At 38.4% G+C, this 18,093-nt stretch overlaps 1 protein-coding gene across 4 annotated transcripts in view; it reads right to left on the bottom strand.

The window, feature by feature from the left end:
- Positions 1–273: 273 nt before the first annotated feature.
- Positions 274–18,093, bottom strand: part of LOC107731799 (E3 ubiquitin-protein ligase Arkadia-like) — a 51,169-nt gene continuing 33,349 nt past the window's right edge. The window contains exons 3-14 of one of the 4 annotated variants that reach the window (XM_016542971.1): positions 15,594–15,751; positions 12,266–12,484; positions 11,840–12,171; positions 9,693–9,945; positions 8,031–8,400; positions 6,672–6,797; positions 6,092–6,209; positions 5,596–5,676; positions 4,950–5,045; positions 4,511–4,597; positions 3,925–4,028; positions 274–1,933 (exon numbers count right to left, since the gene is read on the bottom strand). In XM_016542971.1, the coding sequence (XP_016398457.1) occupies positions 1,816–1,933; positions 3,925–4,028; positions 4,511–4,597; positions 4,950–5,045; positions 5,596–5,676; positions 6,092–6,209; positions 6,672–6,797; positions 8,031–8,400; positions 9,693–9,945; positions 11,840–12,171; positions 12,266–12,484; positions 15,594–15,751 (2,062 nt within the window). In that variant the 3' untranslated portion in view covers positions 274–1,815. The remainder of the gene's footprint in view (positions 1,934–3,924; positions 4,029–4,510; positions 4,598–4,949; positions 5,046–5,595; positions 5,677–6,091; positions 6,210–6,671; positions 6,798–8,030; positions 8,401–9,692; positions 9,946–11,839; positions 12,172–12,265; positions 12,485–15,593; positions 15,752–18,093) is intronic. The other 3 variants (XM_016542972.1, XM_016542973.1, XM_016542974.1) reach the window with 3 other exon arrangements.

The raw sequence follows: 18,093 nt of genomic DNA, 5'->3' as shown, positions 1-18,093 counted from the left end.
CAAGACTATATCACTTTTAACTTCCAGTCCAAATCTGATATTACTGATGCACTTCCATCATTATTGCATAAAAACAACCACAACACCATTTTCTTGTCTACTACTAAAAGTAAAATTTTCAAAAAGCAGGTTTATCAGATAAAATATGAATATAATTAGTTAACCAATTATACAGCTACCGTACAGCAATTTGATGGAAACTATAGTTCCCTATAGATAGAAAATTCTTCTAAAGGGTTTCAGGTTAAAGGAGGCACAAGAATAGACACATAAAAGAGTTACCTAACTTTATTTCATTATTTTAAAACTAATATAAATCCCATGGAATATCATCCTGGGGCCATTAACTCTATGAATGCATGGGCGCCTGCCATTAAGTACTGCATTCCAACACTCCATTCAAAATTATTACAGTTTTTCCTTAAAATTCTGCAATCAGAGTGGAAATACACACCTCAGCACACTCATTCTCACAGCACTCCTGTCTTTTGTCTCTCATGTGCAAGTATATGCAAGTTTGCTAGTTGAGATTAATATTAGTGTTAGGATTTCACAGCAGCAAAAGAAAAAAGAAAGAGAGGAAAAAAAGGGGGAAAACCGTTTGCTGCACAGTTTCAGAACAAATGTGTTAATGACAATATCTGAGAAGTAATAAGCAGCTAACAAGAGTCACTTTCTAGGTTATTGAGAGAGCTAAATGAAGGCCAGGAGACCCTGATGAAACAATAAATATCAGTTTCCCAACTGTTTCTTCAGCCCTGTCATCTTCACAGAACCAAGTCAACATATGGAGCTTGTCTGAGGAATTACACTCTCAATTGCTCAATCAAAAATCCAACTTCATTATATTATAAAAACAACAATCAGAATACAGAGAGGTGACATTCATTTTTTTTCTTTCTCTTCTCTTTGAAAATACATTAGGTGAAGTGTGTTACATGTGACGTCAGATTGAGGTGCTGAGAGGGGTCCGATGGAACACAACCATGTCAATGCTCAAAGAGGTGAAGTGTGCAGTTGGTTCTCATCAGGCCTGGAGCTGAATTCATTTCAATTCCATCAGTTCAGGACCTAATGCATATACATTTAAAATTAAATGTACAAGAAGCATTTCCATATGCTTTTTAAATTAACTTCCCGAATAGAGTTAGCCCTGGTACTGATCCGAAATAAAATGGAACGGGCTCCAGCCCAGGTTCCCGTGTTGAGAGTGAATTGGTGTGAGGGTGAACACTGTTACAGCAGCTGATCTCTTAACCATGATCTTGTTTCCTAATTAAGGAATGTCTTGACATTTAAAAAAATCTATTTTGGATCACATTGTCTAAAACATAAAACTAATCAATATACTGATCAATAAATTGAGTCCTGCAATGTTTTAAAATGGAGGTTGACATTCTATTCCAGTAAAGCAAGGCATCAGGTATGTAAAAATGCTTCTTTACTAGAGCAGCAATCCTTGCCTGCAAGTTCTCAGGCCTTATGAGGCCTATTTCATTATATGTGCAAAGAAATGCATTGCAAGGAACCATGCAAAAATAAAATACAATGACACTTATGAAACAAAAGCTACATAAACCCTTTATAAATACAATTCAAAACCCTTAATGATGTTATTTCTAGCTGTACTGTTACTACATGATAGCTGGCACGCTAGGCTTGATGCTTTTGTTGTGGATTGTGGTTTTTCTTTTTTTCCCCATAGTTGCGCAGGTATTTCATGCCATCTTTGGTTGAATGCATTACTGACAAAAAGGAAAAGGAAAACAAACAAAAAAATGAATGTCCAACAAAAGGGTTGCAAGAAAAATAGCATCAACTCTCTGAAGATAACTGAGCCTCGATGTCCACTCTACAGATGGGGCATTTCTTGTTAGTGAGGAGCCATTGGTCTACACACAGTTGATGGAAGAGGTGCATACATGGAAGGCGCCTGCAAAAAAAACAAAAACAAATAAATAACAGTGCCAATTAATCAATTATTATTCTACACAATGCAATCAGACTTGATATACAGGTGCATCTCAATAAATTAGTTTTTTTTTATTGGTCTTATGGAGTATTCTAATTTGTTGAGATAGTGAGTTGGTGGGTTTTTGTTAAATGTGAGCCAAAATCATCACAATTAAAAGAACCAAAGACTTAAACTACTCCAGTCTGTGTGCATTGAATTTATTTAATACACGAGTTTCACAATTTGAGTTGAATTACTGAAATAAATGAACTTTTCCACGACATTCTAATTTATTGAGATGCACCTGTATTAGCTGAATGGTTAAAAACAGATTGACCAATATATGGTAACAAGGACATAGCACAGAGTAATCCACATGTTCCAGCACAAGAGGGCAGCATAGAACATAAAGAGAAAGTATTCATGAATGTTCAAATTATAAAACCTAAACTGATCCCTGAAACTAAACTGATAAAAACATTATATATATACATATAAAACATTATATATACATATATATATATATATATATATATTTATTATTCAGTTTCAGTTCAGTTTAACTTTACTGTCAGACTCTAGGTTCACACATGCAACACACAGACTAGATACAATCAGGGGCACCTTAAGATAACCAAAGGCCCCTGGGCTACAGCATTACAGTAGGCCCTCCGACCTCAGAAAACCTTTTTTTTTTTCTTTTTTTTAAGCTTCCTAACACTTATTTGTAAAATTTCGTTTTTTGTCTTGTTAATATGCCAGTTAACATTCACAACACTGTTCTGCGTAAAATGTGAATATAAGCGAATATGCAAATTCACTATTTGCCACAAGGTGGCACTTGTGGAACAGCAGAATTATATAGCCGTTAAATTAAGTAAACACTAAGTTATTACGGGCTTTATATGTAGGTAATATGAAAGGAAAATGCCATCAAAACTTTCCTGGCTGAAATGTGAGTTTACAGGTATGATTTAAACACCATAAATCACACAAAATATTAATTATTCACCATCAGTAGATCAAAACAATACGGCATGTTGGCATAAATGTGGGTTATTTGGTGATTGCTAACTGCTTATTTATTTTGAAACATGACGTGGTCACGTTTAATTACTTAAATCACAGCCGTATAAAGTTTAATGATTATTTACTAGCGAATGCATTGTACATTCCGCTTACAGTATATCGACGGAACACGTGGAACATACCAACTATACAAACTGTGTGGGGGACCTAAACTGAGCCATTCACTATATAGGCTACTACAACCAGGGCATCGCTAAAAATGAGTGTGTGAGTTTGTTTACAGAACGCTGTTGTCACTGCTGCAAACTCCCATATAAATATTTATTAAAAAATAGCTCTTCTTCTCCCTAGCCCGGGTAAGACGCCTCTGACGTTGTCTGTGGTTCAGGAGTGGCTTAACAAGAGGAATACGACAACTGTAGCCAAATTCCTTGACACGTCTGTGTGTGGTGGCTCTTGATGCCTTGACCCCAGCCTGAAATGTGGCTGGCTGAAATGTGAGTTTACAGGTATGATTTAAACACCATAAATCACACAAAATATTAATTATTCACCATCAGTAGATCAAAACAATACGGCATGTTGGCATAAATGTGGGTTATTTGGTGATTGCTAACTGCGTATTTATTTTGAAACATGACGTGCTCACGTTTAATTACTTAAATCACAGCCGTATAAAGTTTAATTATTAAAAAATATATAATTTCTCTGCAGCCAGTGGGCCCCTTTTCCAGTGTAGGCCCCTGGGCTTCAGCCCCTTGAAGCCCGTGCATTAATGCTCCCCTGGATACAATATACATACAATAAATAAATAAATAAATACTCTAGAAAATAAAAAGTGCTCTTTGTGAGGAACATCATTCTCTAATACTGATTTGGAAAAATCAAAAATCATTTGAAGCTTACTACAATCTCAAATCCTTAGTGTTGTAAGTGTTTACCTGACATCCTCCCCTTCCTCCAGTATAGACAGACAGATGGTGCATTTCTCCTCGGTGTCTTCCTCCGCACCCTCCTCTTCCTCTTGCTTACCATGCAGCTTTCTCTGTGCACAAGAAAGAAGCATAACAGCCATTATGAGAAGAATCACTGCACCTAAATTATCGTAAACTGGCGAGCAACACTAGAACACGCAATAGCTCTTTGTGTCTTCTTTCCCCCAAATATATAGTTTTTATATGAATGTTTTTAATTTGGTATATTTTAATAAGTGCTGTGGTTGATGCTGCCGATACAAAAATAACCACATGAGAGCAGCATAGCATGTTACATAAACATACAGCAACAGTCTATTTTTATGAACAGCGTGCTGATCATTTAAACAAAACGCCAAGCATCAACAAAACCTAAATCTCAAGACATTGCACATTATATATTTTCTATTAAAAAAAAGACACACACGTTGTCAGTGTGCTCCTCAACTAGATTGACTAGGCCATTGTTGATTATTCCTGCCCCTGTTAACATCTACACAATATGTGAGCTAAAACATGTTTTCCCAAACTATTTGTTCACATTTTTTCTCACCGAGTTTGAGGTTGAGTGCATATTTTTCCCAACAGATGCCCATGCTTCAGGTGCTAACTGTTCCTCAGTGTCTCTCTCCTCCACCTTCTGTATTAGGGCGGCAGGGTTTTAGATTACTGTTATTCAGAAATGTAATGCATTCTGTCATCTGCATGGAACCTTTTGCTACATATCAGTGACATTTCAAATGTCTACACTATGCAACTTTTGGCAATAAAAGGACTGGGTAAGGATTTCTGATGTATCTTATGACACAAAAGATCTGATTATTATGGCTCCTGGTTATGTTTTTGTGTGTGTGTGTGTGTGTGTGTGTGTGTGTGTCTAACAGGAAGCCCCTGTGTTTTATATCCTCAGAGTCTTTTTGTAGACTGCCTGTCCATTATCACCAAACTGGACTTCATTCTGAGCACCTCACGTAAAACACTGATGTTCTCACCTTTTTGTATTTGTGTGGGTAGGTGCACCTCTCTATGGTTCCCTGAGAGGCCCCTCGGTTCACAGTCCCCAGTCGCTCTTCTAAATGCAGCAGATCCTGTTAAAACACACTACTGGTTACAAGTGCTTATAAACGGGTCATATCATGAGAAATTCTTGGTAAAAAGAACACAAAACAGAAGGACTAACAGTAACGAATCCCCATTAATAGGAAAGTCTGAGCAGCTGATGGTCTGTGTATCAATCTAAAGAATCCCACGGTTAGAAGTGAGTTAAAGTTTTATTTTTATTTTGAACAGTCTAAGTTGAGTGTATTGTTCTATGAATCCATCACAATTCAATGCAGGCTGTACAAAGAGGCTGTTATTGAAGGATGGGGGAGTTTAAAATGATACTGAGACAATAACAAACTCAGCTTATGAGTGAGCAGAGCCTAAAAAGTGCAGAGCAAAAAAAAAAGCACACACACAAACTTTTATTATTATTACCCTTTTAACAGCTTCTGGTACGCCATTAGTAATATTAAATTAGTTAATTTAATCCAAAAAATGTCACATACTTTATTTTTGTCATGCATTCTTCAGGAAATCAACTTTAGGAAGCAACTTTAGATCACTAATAATTTTGGTCCACATTCCAGTTATTACCTCATATGTGCGGCCAAAGGTCATTCTGGAGGAGATGTAGCGAATATGTGGATATGTCACCTCAGGCATTGAGCCAGTGTGCTGAAGGAAACAGAGACATAAAATTAGTGACGGCACCAGTCAGGAGAGAAATGGAAAGAAATGAGAGTGCAACTATTTTATCAGAACTCCCGTAATTTGGGACCCAATATTTATGAGGGGCATTTTGAAATTATTCACATGTATGTGCACGCATGTCTCTCCATGTGAATCAAATATAATTTTAGACTTTCAAATAATATATCAAATTCAAATTTCACACTTCAAATGTCTAATGAGCTTCCATTATAACTTGCAATGCATTATTCATGCACCCAATACAAATCACCCTGAAATAACAGATGCTGTGGATACACGCCGCCATTAATCTGTGCCATACCAGAGAGCAAATCAGAGCTTTTTTATTCATGCTAATGTATGCATATATTTCAGTTGATGGAGAAGAGTAGGGACTCACCATCAGCTGGATGGGGAAATGGTGCAGTCTGGGTGGAGGGTGATAGTGTGGCAGATGCGGGTGCAGGTGTCCTGAAGGGTAGGGAGCTACGGTAACACCAGCCTCGATGCCCAGCTCCCTAAAACAGCAAGAAGTCCAACAACCAGCATGTTAAACAACAGCTTACAATATAATGTTGCTTGAAACACCTACATCATGACAAACAGATCCTGATATTATAGAGAAGATCAGTCATGATGTCAATTTGGGACACCATACTTGGTCACACATCACGTCACTTTCATTTTAATTTAAAACATAAGTTGCTGAGTAAGAACTAACATGTAACATCCTTAGTTAGCAACATATGAGCAACTTACATTTTTAAAAGAACATCTGAAGTACGACTGTGTGTAATTCACAAAATGTAAGATTCTTCAAGCAACGTTAACCGCAGACCGTATTTTGATTATAAATCCAAAACTGATATTGTAAAAATTGACTGGAAATTCATGAGGGAACCCATGGCTTCTGTGTTGGCAGTGTTCAAACCATCTGAAACATTAATTTAACGAAAATTCTACTTTTTCATGTACTCTACCATGTGGTCCTCTGGTCAGCCTGCCGAGGATGCGATGACATAGTTTGAGGGACGTGAATGTGATGTCCGTGACCGTAGTTAGGGTGCATTCGATGTGGATGCGGTGGGGGTCTCTCATGTGCTCGCCTTAAGGAAGGAGGAATAAACCGTTATTACAGAAAATAATTTACATGAACACAAAACACCTTAAAGGGTTAGTTCACCCAAAAATAAAATTTACCCCATGATTTACTTACCCTCAAGCCATCCTAGGTGTATATGACATTCTTCTTTCAGACGAATACAATCGGAGTTATATTAAAAAACATCCTGGCTCTTCCAAGCTTTATAATGGGAGTGGATGGTAGCCCAAAATTTGAAGTCCAAAAAATTGAACCAATCCATTATAAAAGAAGTCCACACGGCCCGGGGGGTTAATAAAGGCCTCCCGAAGCGAAGCGTTTGTGTAAGAAAAATATCCATATTTACAACTTTATAAACCATCTCTAACTTCCGCTAACTGTCGTACGTGCGTTCACGAGAGAGTGGTGTCCAGCGGATGACGTAGGCGTAGCGTAAACTCCGGTGAGAATATGCTAGTCTCGCGAGAAACAAGTTTTGTTTACAGCAAAGGAAAACCAGTGTCCTCTTGGCTTATATTTAAATCCTCTGACATTTTTCTTTACAAATCATTGTTTTGTACTACTAATTCGTGACCGGTGTTTGTTTTGCTCTCTCCTCTGCGCTTCCACGTTCGTCACCGCGTTTGCCTACGTGCTACGTCATCCGCTGGACGCCACTCTCTCATGAACGCACATACGACAATTAGCGGAAGCTAGAAATGAAGGTTTATAAAGATGTAAATATGTATATTCTTCTTACACAAACGCATCGTGTCGCTTCAGAAGGCCTTTATTAACCCCCCGGAGCCGTGTGGACTTCTTTTATAATGGATTGGTTTAATTTTTTGGACTTCAAATTTTGGGCTACCATCCACTCCCATTATAAAGCTTGGAAGAGCCAGGATGTTTTTTAATATAACTCCGATTGTATTCGTCTGAAAGAAGTGTCATATACACCTAGGATGGCTTGAAGGTGAGTAAATCATGGGGTAATTTTCATTTTTGGGTGAACTATCCCTTTAATGAAAGAGTTCTTCCTAATGCATAAGGCTTCAGCTTTGCCATCACAGGCATAATTTACATATTAAAATACATTAACAAATAAAAAAAAGTTATTTTAAATTGCAATCATTTCTCAATATTACTGTTTTTATTTTATTTCTGAACAAATAAATATTCAGAAATAAAAGAAATATGCTGGGTGAGCATAAGAGACTTGTACACAAATGCCATAAAACAGAGCTCCACAGCAACTCACGTCGGGTGCTGCATCATTCTGCGTCTCTGAACCTCCATTCTCTGCAAAATGTCATGCTGGTGGAGCCTCTGGACAGGGTTTGGACCAAGAACGGGCAGGTGGTGTTGCAGCGCCTGGTGTTCAGGGGGAAGATGCTGCGGAAGAGGGGCACTGGAGCCTGGTAGATGATGGGAAGGCAGGGAGGGTGGAGGAGCTGGGGGCACCGAGTGGCCCGGGCCATGAGAAGGCAGTGGGGTGTGGAAGGGGAGGACGGGGTGTGGGATGACATAGTCACCCTGTGGAGGAGGCTGTTGAGGGGGAGGGGCATTGCTGTGAGAGTGAGGACAGGAAGAGGAGGACTGGTGGTGCAAGGGGCGTGGAAGAGGGCCGTCTGGAGGAGAAAAGCATAAAAGTTAGTATAAATGGAAGAAATTCATCTCCTTTTCCTGTTCTTTTATTTCTGAATGATACAATTTTTTCATAAAAGTCAAAAACTGCATCAAACAAGTAACTGTGTTGATATTGGCTAATTATTGGGAGGATGGAAAGACTTTAATGGAAACTTTATCAGGGCTGCAGGATGGTCTGGATATTGCCCAGGTAAGTGTGATTATCCTGGAGCAGATGAGTTGTACTGTTTGCTAAGGATCTGACCGACAGAAGGGAATGAGGGAGAAAGTAAAGGGAAAACAAAGAAAGAATGGCCGCGAGATACAGGAGATAAATATAGCAAGAGAAAACGGGAGAATGTGCAAACAGGTGCTTCAGTGGGTTGTGAGTGGCAATTACTCCACTAAATTCAGGCCCACAAGGGAGCCCTGCCATGCTCATTTATATTCCACACAACGCTATTGTGAGCAGAATCGGCAATTAAGTGGGACTGCTGGGCACACTACCTGCAGCACTTAACACATTAAACATCAGGTGTTTCATCTAATTACCATAAAGCACAGATGCCAACATCTCAGCATCTTCACATTCTCACTCACAACAAAACACAAAAAAATCATCTTACATCAAATTAGATTTTATTACTTTCTTCTTAGAATATCTAATAAATTAGCGGTATAACAGTTAGTTGGTTCTGTGGTCTCCATTTGATTCTGTAAATAGTTATTTTATATTAGTCATTTGGTATATTGGTCAATTGAAGTCAATACAATAACCATTATTTTAACGTGATTGGCCTTTATTTATATGATTGCTGTCATTTTTACTTTTCAGGTAAAATTACCTAACTTTTAAATGCATTAAGCCATATGATTTAGAAAAATGTGGCGTACAGACAATTTATTAGAAAAATATTTTGTGAAATGTGAACATTTATATCGGATAAAATATATGAAATATTCTGTTGTGACTTTCCAATTATATAAATAAAATATATAATTGTAAATCACATTTTTTATTTCAGAGGCACTGTTATACATTAGGCTTGCCGCGATAGACGAAGCTATTTAAAAGCGAAGGAAAGCGAGGAAAAGAGGGAACGCCCCCACGGTGATACCGGTATTACCGGTGTTGTCACACGTCGATTAACCGGTGGGAAAATTTCCTCACCGTCACAACCCTATTATACATAATAGTACCAAGCTCTTTTTTATTTAACCGGAACCATTTCACCCCTAAATTAACTCTAGTTTTGGATTAATAGTATTAAAATATTAAAGTAAAAGTGCGTACAGGGAGGATGCATGTAGTGCCTGCAGGAAGAGAGCTGAGGAGGTTGGGGCTGAGGCTGGGCCACTATGGCTGAGCTGAATGAGTCGGCCACAGTCTGCTGGCTGGGTCCAGGTGCAGCCTGGGAAACGTAAGCAGGAGGCCGGGAGGCGGAGCCTGGACAGCAGGGATCAAAGGCCGATGTGCCGTGAAACCCTGTACTGCTGGATCCACTGCTACGCACTGCACTGCTACTGAGATCCACCGGCAGAGTCTGCTGAGACAGAGAGAGAAGCAGGAAGACAGAAACCAGCAGTTAATCTAGCTTCAAATATGATGTATTTGAACAAAGACATCTGTTGCATTAGCATATGGCTAATGAACTGACTTTGAAGGAAATATAAATGGTTGTCAGAGTGTTGCTTTGGGGTTGCTAGGGCACACAGAGTTAATTTTGAAAAGAAGCTAATAGAAGTTGTAAAAACAAGTCAGAGAAGAATTTCACATCTGAATGTGGTCTACCCACTACAGATTTGAATTTTCATATTTCATTACAGAAGAAAATAGTAGTTTACTACAAAATATTATTATTATCATCATCATCATCATCAATAATATTTTTTATTATTTTACAATATATTAAGTTATTTATATTTTTATTGTTTACATTAAGTCTCCCCACAGGAAAACATGATGCACTGGCGACTGCTTGTATCAGACTAAAGGATATATTGATTGTTTCAATAATTTGAGCTGATCCAATGAAATGTTGATAAAATGGCACTGCAAGATAATACATTACAGCTGGCAAAAGCTGATTTTAAAATTTTTTTTGGAGGGCAATATTCGTTTCTTCAGTGAAACTAAATCACTGTCTGCTTAATGATTGCTATCGGGATGTGAAGAGACTTTCAACCAGCATAACAAAAAATGTTTCTGAAGACAATCACCTATTGCGCCTTTAACTTATAAGCGAAACGTTTTTATAAGTGACTTTTAATGTGGTGGCACTCTATAATACCTGGGAAATAATATGAAATATATGGGAGGCAAGAATGTGACTGTGGTAGTTGAAGAGGATCATTCAAGTTAAGCCCCATATTTAGGTTGACAAGCAGTTGTCAGTTTGTCATGTGAGAGTGCTATTTTGCTCCTGCTGCTTCTCACAACTTTGACAACACTGAAATGACGTGCTACTGCTCTTCTGCTCCACCCCTGATTACAATGACGCTACTGCAATATCTTTTTAGTACAGGGTTGTGGAAGCTTGTTTGGAAGTCTCAGAATGACTAACATCTCTTACAACACTTTTAAAATATGCAAAGTTAAGTCTGCAGCAGACAGGAACATGTTCAGATCATGTGAGATTCCACACGTGTCTCTTATCTTGCAGTTGATTTGCTTGTATTCACAGCAGTCTTCTTTTAGTCAACTGCCTGAAGTTTAATACCTAGGGTTAGGGGTGTGTTCAAGAACGGGCTGCATATCTCATAAAATAATATCTTCAACACGCTCTTCAATAGAGGCACGTATCAGCTCCATATTTAAAAAAAAAATGAACCTAGCCAAAGAAATTATATGGATAACAACCAAAACAGCGGCCAAAACTTTCATACACAACATTCTCTTTTGTTTTGACACACACAAACTCACGCACACGCAACACTTCTCTATGCTGGTAAATAATAGAATTCAGCAACCAAGACAATTAGCTCAGTGTGAATTATTCAACAACACTGAGAGGAAGGCCTCAAACAAAATCCCCGGTGGAAAAGCTCAGTTCCAGAAAAATTATTTTTTCATAAAGGTGCTTTGGATTTTCCTCGTCATCATCAAAACACGAAGGGTGATTTAGTATTTCAAGAAGGCAGAATCTTAACTAATTCCAAACAAAAACATATGCTGTTAAATACAAACCATGTGTGAAATGAAAAACAGACGGTGCTGTCAACAATACGGACATTATACTTTGCACAGTCAACATATTATTTAGATTTTTTCTCCTCAATTCATGTAGCAAAAAGGGTTTAATTCATACACACAATGAACAAAGGAGCCAAGAAAATGGGTTTCGGTATCAACTGCTACAGGAGCTTATAATATCTGTATCGCCTTTTCCAACACTGACAACATAAGGTTCTCAAGAAGCTGTCATGCAGTTATTTAGGTACCTGGTCGTGGTACTGGTTGCTGCTGCTCACCCCTCCACAGGGCACAGGCATGGCAGTGGGCCTCTCCAGAGGGCAGCTGGACTCTGGGAAGGTTAAGGAAGGAGGGACCGGGGTGGTGTGGTGGTGATGGTGGAAATGGTGCAAGTGACCATGGGAGTGCTGGGAGCCAGAATGCTGGGTCGTCCCACCCTGCATGCACCCTGAGTGGGTGTGCCCCATGGAGAGGTGCCCTGAAGACGGCCCGCTGCAAGGGGAGTGCTGGGGGCAACAAGAAGGTAACCTGGGCATCGCCACACCTCCATTCTCACCAGACATGCTTCTTCTGCTGTCATCTGATTGGGGGATAAAAACATACAATTAAAAACCAATTCAAACATATCATCAATCGATGTCACTGTCAGTTATTGGATAGCAGCGTCTCTTTACCTTCAGTGGCAGTGGTGTTGGTGGTGCTGGGTCCTGGCACTTCACCGTGGCTCTGAGCAGCCAGTGTGCTATCAGGGGCGGCCGCTGTGCAGCTACTGGAGGGACCAGGACCCTCCTGTGGAGATTCTGAGGTACAGGCATTATGGAAAGAGGAAGAGGAAGAAGAACTGACCGGCTGCTGGTGTGTGCTGTCAGAAGTGGTTGGCACAACTGAGAGATCTGAAGATGGATCAGCATATACAAAGACAAACAAACACACAAAAATAAAAGGTAAAACTTTCTGACTAGCAATGAACAATATATTGGTTATTTGCCGATATTAGAATGTATATTTTTATCAGTGTTGGTCAATACTTGATATTTAATTGTGCATACTAATTTTCCCTATTTTTGCATTTAGATTAGCTTTGCCATCACTTAATTAAATCAATTTAATAATACTGTTAAAAGTCATTTTTATCAAATCTCAAAATCTACACTAACGTTCAAAAGTTTAGGGTCGGTAAGATTTTTTAATGTTTCCGAAAAACATCTCTTATGCTCACCGAGGCTGCATTTTTTGAACAAAAACACAGAAAAACAGTATTTTTGTGAAATATTATTATCATTTCAAATAACTGTTTTCTATTTTATTTTATTTTAATATGTAATTTATTCCTGTGACTGCAAAGCTGAATTTTCAGCAGCCATAACCCCAGTCTTCAGTGTCACATGATCCTTCTAATATGAATAAATCATTCTAATATGCTGATTTGGTGCTCAAGAAACTTCATTATCAATGTTGGAAATAGTTTGTTCTGCTTAATATTTTTGTAAAAGTTTTTTTTTCTCAGGATTCTTTGACAAATTTATTTGTAAGTATTATCTTTGAAGCACTTATTTGAAATATAATTTGTTTTGTAACATTACACTTTACTGTCACATTTGATCAATTTAATGTGTTCTTGCTGAATAGACGTATTAATTTCTTTCATATTATACATTATAATGTTGTGATACCTAAATTCTCTTGTAGCATTTAAAATGACTGATTTTTAGTTTTTTTTTCAGTGGGGTTTATTTTAAATTAATAAAAAATTTAATTGGTATCAGCCAGAATTTAATTATCAGTGTATCCGCACTTTTGACTGCTTCTCAGATGCAGCAGCCAATAAGTACACTTTTAATAATAACTTTAAGGGTTTTAATAAGGGTCTTCTTAACCTAAAGACATTTATTTGCAACTGGCAACAGATGGTCTTCTCCAGCTCTAGAACATCAGTGTGAATGTGCATGTGCATTTTCACACTCCCAGACTTTATTCACGAAGTGGCCCATGAGGATAGCTACTCATTAACATTCCATTGAGAGTAATCCATCTGCTATTTCCTTGCAAATTAATTTCTCACTCCGTCAAAAGAAATGCAAATGCAATCATATCTCAGCCTGCTCTTTTACCTGCCCACCAGCTACAGACCCCAAAAACAAACAAAGAGACACTTTATGACAGTAAATCAAACAAAATGTAAATGAGTTCTCCTTTACAAACCTTGAGATTCGGGAGCATATCACAGATTAATGAGATAACACTACACAGATTTTATTTCCTTCTCCAGAATGGCAGTTTAATTGGTTCCTATAGTAGTTCTCTCTGAATCTTTGGGGCCAGTGGCTGATTGCATAACAGACAGACTTCATTATGTTGCCTGCAAATGAAATCAGAATTAAACTCAATTACACACAATTAAAGAGATGCTCTTGGTCTCCATCAGTCTGTGGCTGTGAGAGAATGCTGTGCAGCTGCGAAGGCTATTTATGCTGCTGTGCATGCTGAAACGATATAGATTAATCATTATTAACGGGGCCTGAGCACACAGTCGAGCTGCAATCCACAGCACTGAACACCACTAACCGAATCTACCAGATTCATTCCTCGTCCCCCTCACACACAGAGATACAGCTCAGAGACAGAGAGGGAGGACCGCTCACAGTGAAAGATGAGTAGATTAGATGTGACATCTAATATTTCCCAAGCCCACGCAGTGTTGAACTGGGTGATCTAACTCTCATTCCCTTCTTTATGTTCCACCGTGAAGACCATCACTACAGCACAGAGTCAGGGAGACGCTCATCAAATACTCATCAAACCTGTTACATTTCAAATAATGGCTGAGACACTCAAAATGATCTCTCCCTTGATTTCACGGCTCCGCAAAAGTGGACAGCAGATTGTTTTTACTTGTTATGGTTATGCAACGCTTTTCTGTTGTTTTTAAATTTGCAGTTACATCTCATGTATATCGAGCATTTGAGTTTAGCATGAGAAGAGGTCATGACTGGAGCAATATTCAAAAGGCCTTTGCATATTGTGAAACGAAGAGATATTAAATTCCTGTCGAGTTCCTGTTGCTTTCCCCTATGACTGACTCCCTTTAGTTGTGCTGCTAAACTGGTTTTCAGTCCTGAAGCCAGTGATCATGAAAAACACATGAATTCATACACTCCTGCTTCTCTACATCTAAAGCTTTTAAACATTACATGATAATAATAACAGAAGTAGCACAAACTGAGAGAAATAATGATACAGAGAAGGCACAAAGGATAATATAGGAGAATAAATAGGGATGTGGAATGCATTGGTACTATATCAGTTTTCTGACAATATTTTTTTTTTTTTAGTTTGATTGTTTATCGGTATCGGTCTATAATGGATAATTAATTGTTCATGCTCATGTCCACTACTTTTTACATTTAAGCATTAAATGATGGCAAAGGTAAAGTTAATCTTTAAAAAAACTAATAATTTAATATCACTGTTAAATGTAATATTTAGTATATTTCAAAATGAATATCGATTTTTCATACCGAAAATGTTAATGTTGTGATGCCTAAATTCACTTGTAGCATTTAAAACAACTGATTTTAGTTTTTAATTTTGAAATTTAGACAAATTAGTATAGAATTTAATATCTTGCATAACATTACAATTATTGGCTTATAAGGGCCAGAACTGTAATATTGATGGATCCGTACAGAGCCCCACACCTGCTGCACATAAATAAAAAAAAAAAATACAACAAGATATTGTGCCCACAATTACTGACCATTAAATAACTCTATTAAAATAAGAGAACAAATTAGCATGATTTACCTAAAATGAGGGAACGAATTAGTACAATGTGGCCACAATTTACTTAAAACAGTGAACTAATTAATCAAACATGGCCACCAATAAATAAGCCATGGGAACAAATTTAATTAGTGGCCACTATATCTATATTCCTCCCATATGTCATGTGGGGGGGTCTGTCCATCCCTATGTGTAAATGAATAGCAAAGGTGTCGTCACCGTCCTCGTCCACGGTGAGGTCCACCACCTCTCCAGCACTCTGTCTGAGTGGCTGAATGACGGTAGACAGGCGATGACGGCCACGTCCTTCCTGAGCTCGGCTCTGGGAACAGCTGGGACCCCAGTGCATCCTGCCATGGCTTCCCACAGAGCGCGGCCTGCACAACACACAGATGACAGTCTACATTAACATACAGTGCACAGCATAAATGAGTACACCCCCTCTGATTTTTGGATGCTGTTAGATCCGAAATGATTGAATTGGTCTCATGAGACCAGAGTATGGATTCCCAGAAGTCTTTATTTTGTAAATATGGGCCTTGGAAAAAGCTAAATGTGTTTATTGTGCTTTGGCTACAGTCGGTAGTTCTGGTGTGGATAAACAACCATGCATGTCACTTCTGCAGGCTGCATCTTAAGCCCCGTTCACACTGCCAGCGACTTTTTCGCTGTATGTCGCTAGACTCTGTGCTGTGAAGTCGCTTGTGGGCGTTCCTACTGCTGTCGCTCTAATGTTATTGGTAGACTGCACATCTTGATATATCTTTAGAAAATGCAATTACAAACTATATATAATATGACTAGGAATTAGACTTAAAAGAAATAAAAGTACCATTTTGCTGTTGGAGAGAGTTGTTATATAAACTACAGCAGTGCTCGTGCATTAAATGATTAACCGGTGCTAAACTGCTCACTGCATCATAATTAACAACTCGAACCATCAATGTATGAATCAAACTCACTTAGACGGTCAACAGTTTCGTTTCTACGCATCATTTTTTTAAATATCCATGTATGTGGTTACAGTCAAATCACATAAAACAGTGAAACCGCTCCGGAAATCTGTCTTGTCTTGCCTGCACTCGAGACGGTGATGTGTGAGCGACACTGACAGATTCTTCACTCCTATTGGTTGTCGCTCGCGAAATTCGCTGTTCATTTGCATAAAGGTAAACATTTCTTAACTTTTGTCGCTTGACTCGCATCGCTTGACACGCCCACATTCTGTCGCTCGTGTCGCCGGAAGTCGCCAGCTCTCCATTGAAAATGAATGGGAGCATTGTCGCTTTGTCGCTGGCAGTGTGAACGGGGCTTTACTCTGTGAGATAAAGTGTCACTCTTTTCACAGCTTTTGCAGGCTCGGAGACACTTTCACAGTGTTTCTCCTGCTCTTTTTCTAGCAAAAACTCACTCATTACTAAATGAAAGCTTAAAGTGAAGAGCTGATTATTTCAGGGGCCTTTTCACAAGTCCATTGTTTTTGAATTTGTTAGTTTGGCTATATTTTCACACTTAAAACAATAATTTGGTATTCCTCTTGTACCATTGTCCTCTTCTATGCTAAGAAATAAATCTCCTGACAGTTCTCTCTCAAGTGGTTTCATTGTTGTCAGCATTAAGTCTGTAAGTATGATTCAGTGGGCCATATAACATTTAATTATCAAGAAATGACTTACCTTTAACAGTTTTGGTTCAACATACTTACCTGTTGATCAATACTTGCCTTAACCTTACACCAGATTTTTTTAAAAATTGTTTTTATTTAGTAACTTTCAGGAGGGTGTACTCATTTTTGCAACACAACATTTTATCACTTTGATAAGAAAATGGTATTTTCTTGAATAATTTTAACATTCTTCTTTGGTAACTGATCAAGCAGACTTGCTGGAATATTATATCTCTAAAAAACAATAACATGTCTTCTAAGCAAAGAGTAATTGCTGAATTTGTTAAGTTTCAGAGGGGGTGTACTCATTTATGCTGTGCACTGTAACTGTAATACTAATTGAAATTAGGGCTGGTTCGAATACCATTTTTTGAGCTTCAAAGCTTCGGTAGTAATCAACACCGAATATTCGAAGCTTCGGAGGGAGGGGGCTGAACATATTCTTCTCTCTAATAAAGGCAGGAACATCGGTGTGTCTGTCTGTCTGTTTGGATTTTTATTATATCAAGAACCATTCATCCAATCGACTTCAGGCGTGGTGGGTGTGTTGCTGCGGACCCAAGGGAGTGCAGTGTCGCATTTTGGTGCAATATGGACACGCGACACGTTCAGAATTAATAAACTTTTAATAACCTACAGAACAGCGCGAGCCGGAAGTGGCGCGCCTCACGCAGGCAGGGCTTAATATGCTCTGAGAACGGACACTACACTAGTGATACAAAACACACAGGTCTGTTAAAAGCAATACTTTTAATATAGACAAATTATTATTAGGCTGGGCTACTGTACGTTTTTTTATGACTGCCGTATTAGTATTTTCCAAGCAAATTAAGTGCACGTTTTTATCATGTGTAAAATTAAAACTGCTTTACTGATTAACATGGCGGATAAAAGCAGCTTGTTTTTTTACACCAACAATATACTATAGGCGTACTTACAGAAGATTTTTCAAACTTGATGTGCTGTTGTGGTAGGCCAGTTTCAAATCGCATATTTGGCACACTGTCTTTGTCTTGTCCTCACTCAAGTTCAAGTGTTCCCACACAGCTGAGG

Source organism: Sinocyclocheilus rhinocerous, unplaced genomic scaffold (assembly GCF_001515625.1).
Source record: "Sinocyclocheilus rhinocerous isolate Xijiao unplaced genomic scaffold, SAMN03320098_v1.1 scaffold339, whole genome shotgun sequence".
Classification (NCBI taxonomy): Eukaryota; Metazoa; Chordata; class Actinopteri; order Cypriniformes; family Cyprinidae; genus Sinocyclocheilus; species Sinocyclocheilus rhinocerous.
Note: the sequence above shows the minus strand (reverse complement) of the source record. Positions and strands in the feature narration are given on the sequence as shown.